The sequence below is a fragment of the Ascidia mentula genome, chromosome 3 (genome assembly GCF_947561715.1).
Source record: "Ascidia mentula chromosome 3, kaAscMent1.1, whole genome shotgun sequence".
In the NCBI taxonomy this organism is placed as follows: domain Eukaryota; kingdom Metazoa; phylum Chordata; class Ascidiacea; order Phlebobranchia; family Ascidiidae; genus Ascidia; species Ascidia mentula.
The window spans coordinates 20,556,181-20,569,083 of NC_138568.1; the positions used below are offsets into that span (position 1 = coordinate 20,556,181).

At 38.4% G+C, this 12,903-nt stretch overlaps 3 protein-coding genes across 3 annotated transcripts; 1 reads left to right on the top strand and 2 right to left on the bottom strand.

Annotated features, from left to right (window-relative positions):
• Positions 1-329: 329 nt before the first annotated feature.
• Positions 330-1,969, top strand: LOC145895920 (G-protein coupled receptor GRL101-like). Its single transcript, XM_082984697.1, has 6 exons — positions 330-359; positions 431-727; positions 884-1,064; positions 1,133-1,310; positions 1,381-1,592; positions 1,650-1,969. Exons 1-6 carry the CDS (start codon positions 330-332, stop codon positions 1,967-1,969), a joined length of 1,218 nt encoding a protein of 405 aa, XP_082840823.1.
• A 2,985-nt stretch (positions 1,970-4,954) lies between these two features.
• LOC145895276 (cathepsin D-like) lies at positions 4,955-7,439 on the bottom strand. The gene is made up of 9 exons (XM_082984054.1): positions 7,312-7,439; positions 6,955-7,096; positions 6,777-6,900; positions 6,609-6,715; positions 6,369-6,553; positions 6,060-6,156; positions 5,747-5,920; positions 5,571-5,675; positions 4,955-5,221 (listed from the first exon to the last, which is right to left on the bottom strand). Exons 1-9 carry the CDS (start codon positions 7,365-7,367, stop codon positions 5,060-5,062), a joined length of 1,152 nt encoding a protein of 383 aa, XP_082840180.1. The 5' UTR covers positions 7,368-7,439; the 3' UTR covers positions 4,955-5,059.
• Positions 7,440-9,652: 2,213 nt separating this feature from the next.
• On the bottom strand, positions 9,653-12,059 carry LOC145895288 (cathepsin D-like). Its single transcript, XM_082984067.1, has 9 exons — positions 11,940-12,059; positions 11,583-11,724; positions 11,405-11,528; positions 11,236-11,342; positions 10,996-11,180; positions 10,697-10,793; positions 10,384-10,557; positions 10,208-10,312; positions 9,653-9,865 (listed from the first exon to the last, which is right to left on the bottom strand). Exons 1-9 carry the CDS (start codon positions 11,993-11,995, stop codon positions 9,707-9,709), a joined length of 1,149 nt encoding a protein of 382 aa, XP_082840193.1. The 5' UTR covers positions 11,996-12,059; the 3' UTR covers positions 9,653-9,706.
• Between the last annotated feature and the right edge of the window lie 844 nt (positions 12,060-12,903).

Below are 12,903 nucleotides of genomic sequence, written 5' to 3' on the forward strand. Positions count from 1 at the left end.
GGCCAATTAGCGCGTCACACGCCTTCCACGTACCCAAAACTACACATGCATCTTGCAGTACATATTTTTTGTCAAATTTCCATAGTTCCGATGTTCGCAAATTATATGCAAGACAGTAATTTCGCAATGTGTTGTTTACGGACGCCAATATAACCAACTTAACTACAAAGTTTTCTTTAATTTACTCCACATAGAAATTCAATGGAGTCGGCGACTGCTCTGATTGGTCAGACGAGTGCCCAACAAATACAAAAGTGATCAACGAAAACATATTTTCATCACGATACGAGTTGATTGCGAACCCATTTCTACGAGCCATTGTGTGGATAATGGGGATGCTCGCCATTGTCGGAAATTTGGTAAATTAAACTAAGTTTTGTCTAGGCGCAATAAGAACACGTGTTTACACATTGCTCCAATTTGTTTTGAGGTTGTCATGGTGATGGAAGGCAAAACGTTGGCGACGACACAATCACAATCTGCTGCATTTCGCACAAACCATCTGCTCGTTTTGAATCTATCCGCTTCCGATCTACTCATGGGAGTTTATCTGATCATGCTGGGAGCCGCTGGTGTCAGATACTCCGGATCTTATTGTGCCAATGATCTTATGTGGAGATCAAGCGGAAGTTGCACCACTATGGGGATATTGGTTTTGCTTTCAAGCGAAACATCGGTGTTTACAATGGTTCTGTTGACCATATTCCGACTGTATGCTGTGAAAAACGTAAGTGAAACAATTGTATTTGGTTAAGTCAGCTATTGCCAACTTCGTTAGACCGGATGCCTCATCATTGTTGAAATTTTGCACTTTTTCTTAACTTTGGAACAACAGGGTAAAGAAAGGGAAAACAATTGCCAGTCGGTTTCTCTTGTGTTTCAGCCATTCGATGCATCCTTGAAACCGAAAATAAAAACTGTTATCCTTTCCATTATCCTCTCCTGGGCATTCTCGTTTATAATTACTTTTATTCCACTCACAACTCAACTTCAACATTTGTTTGAAACCAAAGCTTTGATGAATGAGAATCCGTTTTTTGACAGTGTTGCAGTCGACTTTTCTAGTAAGATATTGTCGTAGATGTTGCTGGTAAAACCACTTTCGAATGACATTAAATCGTTGCGTATACAGGCATGAATAACTTCATGGGTCGATTTGTAACTTTCCAACACAACTTCACAACCAACGATTCCCAAGTACTCAACACTGCCCTCATGCGAGTGAATAATGCGAATTCTTGGATGGATTTTATGGATATTCTTGAGGATTACAATTACACTGAGCTATTTGATATTTCTGGATATTTGGGGTTCGTTTTCCTTCGCTCAAAGTCTTTTTTTTGCGTGAAACTTTATCGCCACAAATTTTTTTATGTGTAGATATTACAGCAGCAGCAGTGTTTGCATCAGCAAACTGTATGTAACGACCAACGACAAGGCATGGGGATATTCAATCGCCATCATTACATTTAACTTCCTGGCCTTCATGTTCGTTGCAATTACGTATATTTGGATTTATAAGAAATCAACTGCCAGTGCCAGGCAAGTGAACGAGAGGCCACGAGATGGAAGGGCGGCAACACAAAACAAAGGTAAGCACATTCGTATTTGCAGACATATTATACCATTAATGCCGTTTGTTTCGGCAGAAATGCAAAAGAAAATCCTTCGACTGATAATTACCGATTTTCTCTGCTGGGTTCCAATTTCCATCATGGCATTTGTAAACTTTAGCGGATTCCCTATGCCTCCAGTGATGTACGCTGTGTCAGCAATTATCCTGCTCCCCATCAACAGCTCTCTAAATCCACTCATCTACTCCAACGCACCGAAACTACTTTATGATAGAGTCCGGGATGGCCTACGCGCCGTTTTCAGACGCCAATCACAGGAAGAACAACAGGAAAATGTGGTTGTGGTTGCTAACCGAGAAAACTTACATGTGGGTGAAGCAGAAACCGATCTGTAAATAAACCTTGCATTCCTTGCATCGAATGGATAGAACCGAGTCTTGTTTCTGACGTCACGCGAACCTTCCATGTGTAGAATCCTATTTACTTTGAGATGGCAAAGTAATTAGAACATAAAATTGATATGTCAAGTTACAACTTTCCATTTAAAAATCTCACAAGTAGGACAAAGTAATATCTTTGACGTCAGACCCAAACAAAAGAACGAAAATACGTGAATTTTGGTTGGTGTACTCACTCCGTTTGCTTAGTTTGGTTTTTAGTTGTATTTTGTGGCTCTTCATTTTATGTACCATAGTATGAGTCACGTGATGAGTGGATCGGACTCGTCGTCCACATTCCTTTGCTTCCAGTGACTTTTTTGTTGTTTTTTGTTTCTGGATCAATGTTTACTTGCAAATATGATATTATGATGTTTTAAACATTCCATGCAATCAACTCATGCAAAAGAAACTATATCGACAGATGAAAAATTAATCTGCTACCTTCAAATATCACAAAAAAAAAGAGTTTAAAACACCCCCTCAAAACCCTCTCTCACACGCCTTGTACATAAACTTCGCCCTGTGTATTTTGTATATCAAAGATAATTATATTTTACTTCAAACAATATGTCGTAAAATTCTTGGCAGGACAAACTCTCTGTGTAAATCGCATCATATTTCACATTCTATCGTTAACATTGCATCAAATGTCCAGCAGCAAGATTTTTTGTTTGAAGATTTTTTTTCTAACAATCAATTACTGTTTGGCACTCAATATCAACTGGTTCGTTCGTGGCTAATTTATACTTTCACGAAAATTTAATCGTTTTGTTGAATGTTTGCTGATTGCGCATAGTTTGTGCTACTTGTTGTTGTTATCAATAAACACAGTGTTGAGAGGGTAAAAGTGTGTGTATTCTTGAACTTGTGAATTGTGATGAGGTACAAGTTCCAACCACACTTCGTGAGTTTGTTGAAGAATTCCTCACCTGTTAGAGTTGGTTCTTGTTTGAATTGTCGTCATGACGAAATTAAAACAGGTTCTTTTCTGTGCTTGGTCGCAAAGCAACTATACCCGTGTTTCGACCTCAACACACCTCCTCGACAAGCCACGGTTACGTTCGAGAAAAAAAGCGGGAATAATTGTTTGCGCTATATTAGCGTAACCCACCTCTTGTTATCGCTTTACGCCATTTGTTATCAATGATTCAGCGTCAGTGTACGGTGAAAAACACGCCAGTGGGCGATCGAGTGCAAATATCTGTCGGAATGAGTTAATTTGTTGCATACTCTTGTGGAAAGGGTTGCCCCCTCTTCTCTTCGAACAAAAACATCGAAACAAGATAACCTACTACCTTGCTCGCACTCCATTGTGGACTTGGTTCAACAGAGCTGAGATGCGAGAGCAGCGACTGCTCGTCGTCCTGTTGCATGGCAACGAATGATTCATCAACAAAACGTCCCCAAAACTGAGGAGGGCTGACTAACGTTGTCCGGTGTTCAATCGACTCCGTTGTAAAGCTCGAAACCATAACGGAAAGTGGAGACCAAATGGCTGTAACAAAAATCTTTTCATAAGGATTACCTCTGAAACAAAGGTAGGTTGCATCCAGGACCAAAGAAGACATCAAACAGCTGTTTTATGTGCTAAAACGCTGTTTGTTTGATGGTTGATTCACTAAAAGAAATCATAAAACCGAAAATTTTGAAGTTTGGCGTAAATGAAGGAAGTAAGCGGATTGCTGCTCCAATTCTCTGTGACATCATAATCAAATACCTGACCAACCGCCATTATTTCTGTGCTTATTTAAATGTCATGTTTATCTCTCAAATTTGTCGGGTATTCTGTAAGTCCGGGATTCGCCAAATGTTTTAATATTCATCCAAACCCGAATGTTGATCGAATCATTTTTATTTTGCACAAAAGTACTTGAACATAAACAATAAATATAAATGTCATGGGCACAGATAAAACCATAAGGGCTATCCAGTCAAGAAGCCAACATTAAATTTGCCAGACTGGCCAGCGAGGAGCGCCGCGCACGAAGCTGTCAATCAACTTGCAACCATGGTTGCAACGTCATGATTATGGAAATATTTGAACGCTGAGCAGGAAATCAGTCGTCACGCTGTTGAAGAGGGAGACCGAGTGTTGAAACGAAAATCTGCGGGAAAGCGGAGCTGAAACTCAGGCAAAGTGAAAATTTAATTTTGGACGAATTCTTCAACATTACGCTGCATAATTTTAAATCGAAAGAAGTCAACACAATACACACCAACGGTTTAATCCGCGCCATTCTATCACCAACTCCTGTAAATATTTTCTTCATTTGACTTTAAAAGTCTAATTTGAGTCAGTAATTAATGCGTGCGTCCCAATATGGAAATACTACAGCACTCGTACACGAACAAGGTAGGCTTCAGATAAAGATATTCGTATTTTCAACATAACCTCATATAAAATGTATTATGATGAAAAATAGCGTTCTAACAATATAGTAATGGTTGGAGTTATTAAATGCTGCCTACATATATGCAGTCGTTTGATACAGAATGATTATTACGCCATCAGGTTGTTGACCACACGTGATCATTAATCATATTTTTTGTGTTTTGTCCAAGGTTTTCTAGTTATTGGAAAGCCTGGCGTTAAAAGGGATGACGTGGCAGTGATAACTGAAAAAGCGAGAACTCACCTCACCAAAGTTTTGAGGTAAAATAGCTTACTACTGTACACTGTTCAGTAAACAAATGATATTCAGGTATGGAATGTGGGTATGACAAGAAATGCATGTTTAATCACTTTTGGTAGTAAGAAACTTTTGTAACGGGCAACCTTCCTGTAAGTGCAATTGTTCTACTGGAATAAAGTTGATGAAAATCTCAACAGAATGAAAAGTGTCAACTCCATGCTCAAATGAACAGAAGATTATTACAGTTTGTTGATTAAGTTTATTTTACAACAGACACATAATCAGCGAAACAAGAAAAATCACTTGCAATGGAAATCTATTAATTACACTTGATTATATATTTCTTTTCATGTGTATATCAACGACACAGCTTTCAAGTGGTTACTGCTGCTCATGTTGGGCTTGATTACGATCATTTAGAATCCGGTGCCAATGTTGCGAATCCAACACGGTTGTTGGCGATATCGAAAGTTGTGTAGTAATTTCTCATAAACATGACACCAAAGATCCACAATGGACCATCTTCTGACATGATGTTTTCGCCGAAAAATCCCAAGAAGCAATTCACCGAAAGCTGTCATCAAGGAATGAAATATCTACTTAGTAATACCGTAAGCACAATTTAACATTAGATAAAGACGCCCTAAGATAAACACAATACTTTAGCGGTTGACAGTTTCTTGTATCGAAAAGACTTATGCAATAGTAATGGTGACAATTTCAGCATTTAGTCGTCACAGATTTTATTAGACCCATAATATAAGGTTGGAATGAAGGTATACTTCATATGTTTAAGTGCAAAGCATGGTTTATAAAACCAGTGTTGTTGCAGCAGTGTCGCATGTCGAATTGATATTGTAATAAAAAAAACTTCGCTTTTCACGGAGTGAAAAATTTTTAGGAATATACTAGTTTAAACCAACCGTTATGACGTACTCCTCGGGTGTGAGAACGTAATTGATGCCGGAGAGAGTGAATGTTATATTCGGCATTCGATGCTTGTCCCCACAATTCACCGCATATTGAATCTGCAACGAATAATATAGTTTAGGTAAGCTCTTAAACCGCACGTAGCAAATATTTTTATTTTAAACCTTACATCCATGGAAGTTCTAATAGCTCCAACAGCCTTGGCGATCATCGCGACTTCACTTGTAGGACCAACAAAAACGTTATCGCCTGAACCAATCATTGTCAGACAACCACCGACACAAGCTTTGGTACCAGCCTTATCTCCAACACTTATACCATCCAAGGAAATTTGCCAGTTATTCTGAAAGTCAACATAATTTATAATCAAATTGAAAGACATGGTGAGACATATCAGCTTGCGTGCGCCGAGTGGATTGGTAACAAAAGAGAAAAAGGGTTTCCGTTAGTTTTTATGATGTGCAAATGGGCAATTAACTTACCTTTCCAACAACTTTATGGTAGTTAAACTTTCCAGTGAATCTCGCAGGGTTCACACCACCCAGATATAACTCTCCACCATCTGGTAGTGACAAATCCCTAAATTATGATAGGTTCAATAGGAAGGACAGGAAAATAAATAGGTCGTTTGCAATGCAATTAATAATTCTCGGATTCGAATAACCAAAGCAGGATTATTACATACAATGATTAAAAAAAGCCTTTAAAACGAATAGCTTGTCCGAGTTTCTGACCGCGACGAACGCCTTTTTTGTTGAAATTATTCAAGCACAATTTCGCAACTAATTTACCTGTTAAGATAGAATGAGAACTGATTTTTTGTAACTATCCCCTTTTGAAACATGTGATTGAACATAGGTGTATAGTTCCCACGTGGGAAATTCATTCCAACTATTCCGTCAAACCAATCGTCTCGAAGACCATATGGAGTTTCAATCATCTCAACAAAGGTCTGATTCACACTCACACCCCCAACCTGAAAAAATATTATGGTTTACCTTTAATGATGAAAAACTTACCCAGTGTGTTACAGAGATCACATCTTGACTACAAATTCCTGTAAAGTCATCCGTCGAGATATTCTTTCCGATTTTAACATATGTTGAAGAGTCAGCACTGTTATATTTGTGATGGTTGGCTGCAAAATAAACTTGTAATTTTGAGACAACGCACAAGCGTGTCGACCATGTTATACTCACAGCATGCAACCCTGTTTGTGTCACATTTAACCGCGGGCACCCAAGCGAATTCCCTCAATGTATCAAAAAGGACGATAAATATTTGTGGAGGGGTTCCTATTCCAATTTCTCCCAAGTAAAGCATCTAATATAGAATATTCTATTAAGGTAAGTTGTGTTTTTATACATGAGATATTACGTTATGATAGTTTTGAAGAAGCACGGAACCAGCGGCCTTTGAGGCGAATAGAAGTTTGTCGTTTCGTTTCTGGAATTCGTTGACAATTGACTTTCTTTCCATTAAACTTTGGCTGAAAGTCTCGTGGCGTTGAAGGTTTATTCTTCAAAAATGCCATACATTAGACCTCGAGATGAGAACCATACAACAAACAAGTAATATTTTACATTTTGCACATGCACTAGTAAATGGTTTTCTTGGGTAAGATAATCTGATCGACAAATGCGTTAAAGTTTAAAAGATCAATAAGTTTTGCTGTCGTCAAAACTGTAAACATGTAAAACATAGTTAACTGATTTCAAGATGAATCACACTCACATGTGAGCACTGCAAAGTGTTGTCAACAAAAATAACATCAAAATTTTTTTCTTCATCTTACCAATCTTGTTGAAAACTCTTATAAACTTACACAAGAAAGCAACTAACTATCGACAACCCTGCAAAAGTGAAGAGCAGCGAAACTGAGTAGAATGGTTTAGACATGGTAGGAGTCCGGAAAGATGGCGTCACGCAATAGTTGTTTGTGCGAAGTTCCGTCTATACAATATCGAAGAATTCCTTTACAACAATAGAACGAACGATTTTGAAGAAGTTTCGATATTGAAGAAGCAACTTTACTTAATATTCTGATAACACGACAGCCCTGCAAACCGTGTTGAGAGGGTAAAAGTGTGTGTATTACACCTGTGTTTCACCCACAACACACCTCTTCGACAAGCCACGGTTACGTTCGAGAAAAAAACGGGAATAATTGTTTGCGCTATATTAGCGTAACCCACCTCTTGTTATCGCTTTACGCCATTTGTTATCAATGATTCAGCGTCAGTGTACGGTGAAAAACACGCCAGTGGGCGATCGAGTGCAAATATCTGTCGGAATGAGTTAATTTGTTGCATACTCTTGTGGAAACGGTTGCCCTCTCTTCTCTTCGAACAAAAACATCGAAACAAGACAACCTACTACCTTGCTCGCACTCCATTGTGGACTTGGTTCAACAGAGCTGAGATGCGAGAGCAGCGACTGCTCGTCGTCCTGTTGCATGGCAACGAATGATTCATCAACAAAACGTCCCCAAAACTGAGGAGGGCTGACTAACGTTGTCCGGTGTTCAATCGACTCCGTTGTAAAGCTCGAAACCATAACGGAAAGTGGAGACCAAATGGCTGTAACAAAAATCTTTTCATAAGGATTACCTCTGAAACAAAGGTAGGTTGCATCCAGGACCAAAGAAGACATCAAACAGCTGTTTTATGTGCTAAAACGCTGTTTGTTTGATGGTTGATTCACTAAAAGAAATCATAAAACCGAAAATTTTGAAGTTTGGCGTAAATGAAGGAAGTAAGCGAATTGCTGCTCCAATTCTCTGTGACATCATAATCAAATACCTGACCAACCGCCATTATTTCTGTGCTTATTTAAATGTCATGTTTATCTCTCAAATTTGTCGGGTATTCTGTAAGTCCGGGATTCGCCAAATGTTTTAATATTCATCCAAACCCGAATGTTGATCGAATCATTTTTATTTTGCACAAAAGTACTTGAACATACACAATCAATATAAATGTCATGGGCACCGATAAAACCATAAGGGTTATCCAGTCAAGAAGCCAACATTAAATTTGCCAGACTGGCCAGCGAGGAGCGCCGCGCACGAAGCTGTCAATCAACTTGCAACCATGGTTGCAACGTCATGATTATGGAAAGATTTGAACGCTGAGCAGGAAATCAGTCGTCACGCTGTTGAAGAGAGAGACCGAGTGTTGAAACGAAAATCTGCGGGAAAGCGGAGCTGAAACTCAGGCAAAGTGAAAACTTAATTTTGGACGAATTCTTCAACATTACGCTGCATAATTTTAAATCGAAAGAAGTCAACACAATACACACCAACGGTTTAATCCGCGCCATTCTATCACCAACTCCTGTAAATATTTTCTTCATTTGACTTTAAAAGTCTAATTTGAGTCAGTAATTAATGCGTGCGTCCCAATATGGAAATACTACAGCACTCGTACACGAACAAGGTAGGCTTCAGATAAAGATATTCGTATTTTCAACATAACCTCATATAAAATGTATTATGATGAAAAATAGCGTTCTAACAATATAGTAATAGTTGGAGTTATTAAATGCTGCCTACATATATGCAGTCGTTTGATACAGAATGATTATTACGTCATCAGGTTGTTGACCACACGTGATTATTAATCATATTTTTTGTGTTTTGTCCAAGGTTTTCTAGTTATTGGAAAGCCTGGCGTTAAAAGGGATGACGTGGCAGTGATAACTGAAAAAGCGAGAACTCACCTCACCAAAGTTTTGAGGTAAAATAGCTTACTACTGTACACTGTTCAGTAAACAAATGATATTCAGGTATGGAATGTGGGTATGACAAGAAATGCATGTTTAATCACTTTTGGTAGTAAGAAACTTTTGTAACGGGCAACCTTCCTGTAAGTGCAATTGTTCTACTGGAATAAAGTTGATGAAAATCTCAACACAATGAAAAGTGTCAACTCCATGCTCAAATGAACAGAAGATTATTACAGTTTGTTGATTAAGTATATTTTACAACAGACACATAATCAGCGAAACAAGAAAAATCACTTGCAATGGAAATCTATTAATTACACTTGATTATATATTTCTTTTCATTTGTATATCAACGACACAGCTTTCAAGTGGTTACTGCTGCTCATGTTGGGCTTGATTACGATCATTTAGAATCCGGTGCCAATGTTGCGAATCCAACACGGTTGTTGGCGATATCGAAAGTTGTGTAGTAATTTCTCATAAACACGACACCAAAGATCCACAATGGGCCATCTTCTGACATGATGTTTTCGCCGAAAAATCCCAAGAAGCAATCCGAAAGCTGTCATCAAGGAATAAAATGTCTACTTAGTAATACCGTGAGCACAATTTAACATTAGATAAAGGCGCCCTGAGATAAACACAATACTTCAGCGGTTGACAGTTTCTTGTATCGATCAGACTTTTGCAATAGTAACAATTTCAGCATTTAGTTGTCACAGATTTTATTAGACCTATAATATAGGGTTGGAAAAAAGGTATACTTCATACGTTTAAGTGCAAAGCATGGTTTAAGAAACCAGTGTTGTTGCAGCAGTGTCGTACGTCGAATTGATATTGTCCTCAAAAAAATTTCGCTTTTCACGGAGTGAAAAAATTGATGAATATACTAATTTAAACCAACCGTTATGACGTACTCCTCGGGTGTGAGAACGTATTTGATGCCGGAGAGAATGAATGTTATATTCGGCATTCGATGCTTGTCGCCACAATTCACCGCATATTGAATCTGCAACGAACAATATAGTTTAGGTAAGCTCTTAAACTGCACGTAGCAAATATTTTTATTTTAAACTTTACATGCATGGAAGTTCTAATAGCTCCAACAGCCTTGGCGATCATCGCGACTTCACTTGTAGGACCAACAAAAACGTTATTGCCTGAACCAATCATTGTCAGACAACCACCGACACAAGCTTTGGTACCAGCCTTATCTCCAACACTTATACCATCCAAGGAAATTTGCCATTTATTCTGAAAGTCAACATAATTTATAATCAAATTGAAAGACATGGTGAGACATATCAGCTTGCGTGCGCCGAGTGGATTGGAAACAAAAGAGAAAAAAGGTTTCCGTTAGTTTTTATGATGTGCAAATGGGCAATTAACTTACCTTTCCAACAACTTTATGGTAGTTAAACTTTCCAGTGAATCTTGCAGGGTTCACTCCACCCAGATATAATTCTCCACCATCTGGTAGAGACAAATCTCTAAATTGTGACAGGTTTAATAGGAAGGACAGGAAAAAAAATTGTCATTTGCAACGCAATTAATGATTCCCAGATTCAAATAACAAGACAAACATTGTTGCTTTTTCAAAAGAATAGTTTGATCAAGTTTCTGACCGCGACGAACGCCCTTTTTCGTTGAAATAATACAAACAAATCAAGCACAATTTTACAACTAATTTACCTGTTGAAATAGAATGAGAACTGATTTTTTGTAACTATCCCCTTTTGAAACATGTGATTGAACATAGGTGTATAGTTCCCACGTGGGGAATTCATTCCAACTATTCCGTCATACCAATAGTCTTGAAGACCATATGGAGTTTCAATCATCTCAACAAAGGTCTGATTCACACTCACACCCCCAACCTGAAAAAATATTAAGGTTTACCTTCAATGATGAAAAACTTACCCAGTGTGTTACAGAGATCACATCTTGACTACAAATTCCTGCAAAGTCATCCGTCGAGATATTCTTTCCACTTTTAACATATGTTGAAGAGGCAGCACTGTTATATTTGTGATGCTTGGCTACGAAAAAAAACTTGTAATTTTGAGACAACGCAAAAGCGTGTCGACCATGTTATACTCACAGCATGCAACCCTGTTTGTGTCACATTTAACCGAGGGCACCCAAGCGAATTCCTTCAATGTATCAAAAACGACGATAAATATTTGTGGAGGGGTTCCTATTCCAATTTCTCCCAAGTAAAACAACTAATATAGAATATTCTATTAAGGTAAGTTGTGCTTTTATACGTGAGATATTACGTTATAATAGTTTTGCAGAAGCACGGAACCAGCGGCCTTTGAGGCAAACAGAAGTTTGTCGTTTCGTTTCTGGAATTCGTTGACAATTGACTTTCTTTCCATTAAACTTTGGCTGAAAGTCTCGTGGCGTTGAAGATTTATTCTTCAAAAATGCCATACATTAGACCTCGAGATAAGAATGATACAACAAACAAGTAATATTTTACATTTTGCACATGCACTAGTAAATGGTTTTCTTGGGTAAGATAATCTGATCGACAAATGCGTTAAAGTTTAAAAGATCAATAAGTTTTGCTGTCGTCAAAACTGTAAACATGTAAAACATAGTTAACTGATTTCAAGATGAATCACACTCACATGTGAGCACTGCAAAGTGTTGCCAACAAAAATAACATCAAAATTTTTTTCTTCATCTTTCCAATCTTGTTGAAAACTCTTATAAACTTACACAAGAAAGCAACTAACTATCGACAACCCTGCAAAAGTGAAGAGCAGCGAAACTGAGTAGAATGGTTTAGACATGGTAGGAGTCCGGAAAGATGGCGTCACGCAATAGTTGTTTGTGCGAAGTTCCGTCTATACAATATCGAAGAATTCCTTTACAACAATAGAACGAACGATTTTGAAGAAGTTTCGATATTGAAGAAGCAACTTTACTTAATATTCTGATAACACGACAGCCCTGCAAACCGTGTTGAGAGGGTAAAAGTGTGTGTATTACACCTGTGTTTCACCCACAACACACCTCTTCGACAAGCCACGGTTACGTTCGAGAAAAAAACGGGAATAATTGTTTGCGCTATATTAGCGTAACCCACCTCTTGTTATCGCTTTACGCCATTTGTTATCAATGATTCAGCGTCAGTGTACGGTGAAAAACACGCCAGTGGGCGATCGAGTGCAAATATCTGTCGGAATGAGTTAATTTGTTGCATACTCTTGTGGAAACGGTTGCCCTCTCTTCTCTTCGAACAAAAACATCGAAACAAGATAACCTACTACCTTGCTCGCACTCCATTGTGGACTTGGTTCAACAGAGCTGAGATGCGAGAGCAGCGACTGCTCGTCGTCCTGTTGCATGGCAACGAATGATTCATCAACAAAACGTCCCCGAAACTGAGGAGGGCTGACTAACGTTGTCCGGTGTTCAATCGACTCCGTTGTAAAGCTCGAAACCATAACGGAAAGTGGAGACCAAATGGCTGTAACAAAAATCTTTTCATAAGGATTACCTCTGAAACAAAGGTAGGTTGCATCCAGGACCAAAGAAGACATCAAACAGCTGTTTTATGTGCTAAAACGTTGTTTGTTTCATGGTTGA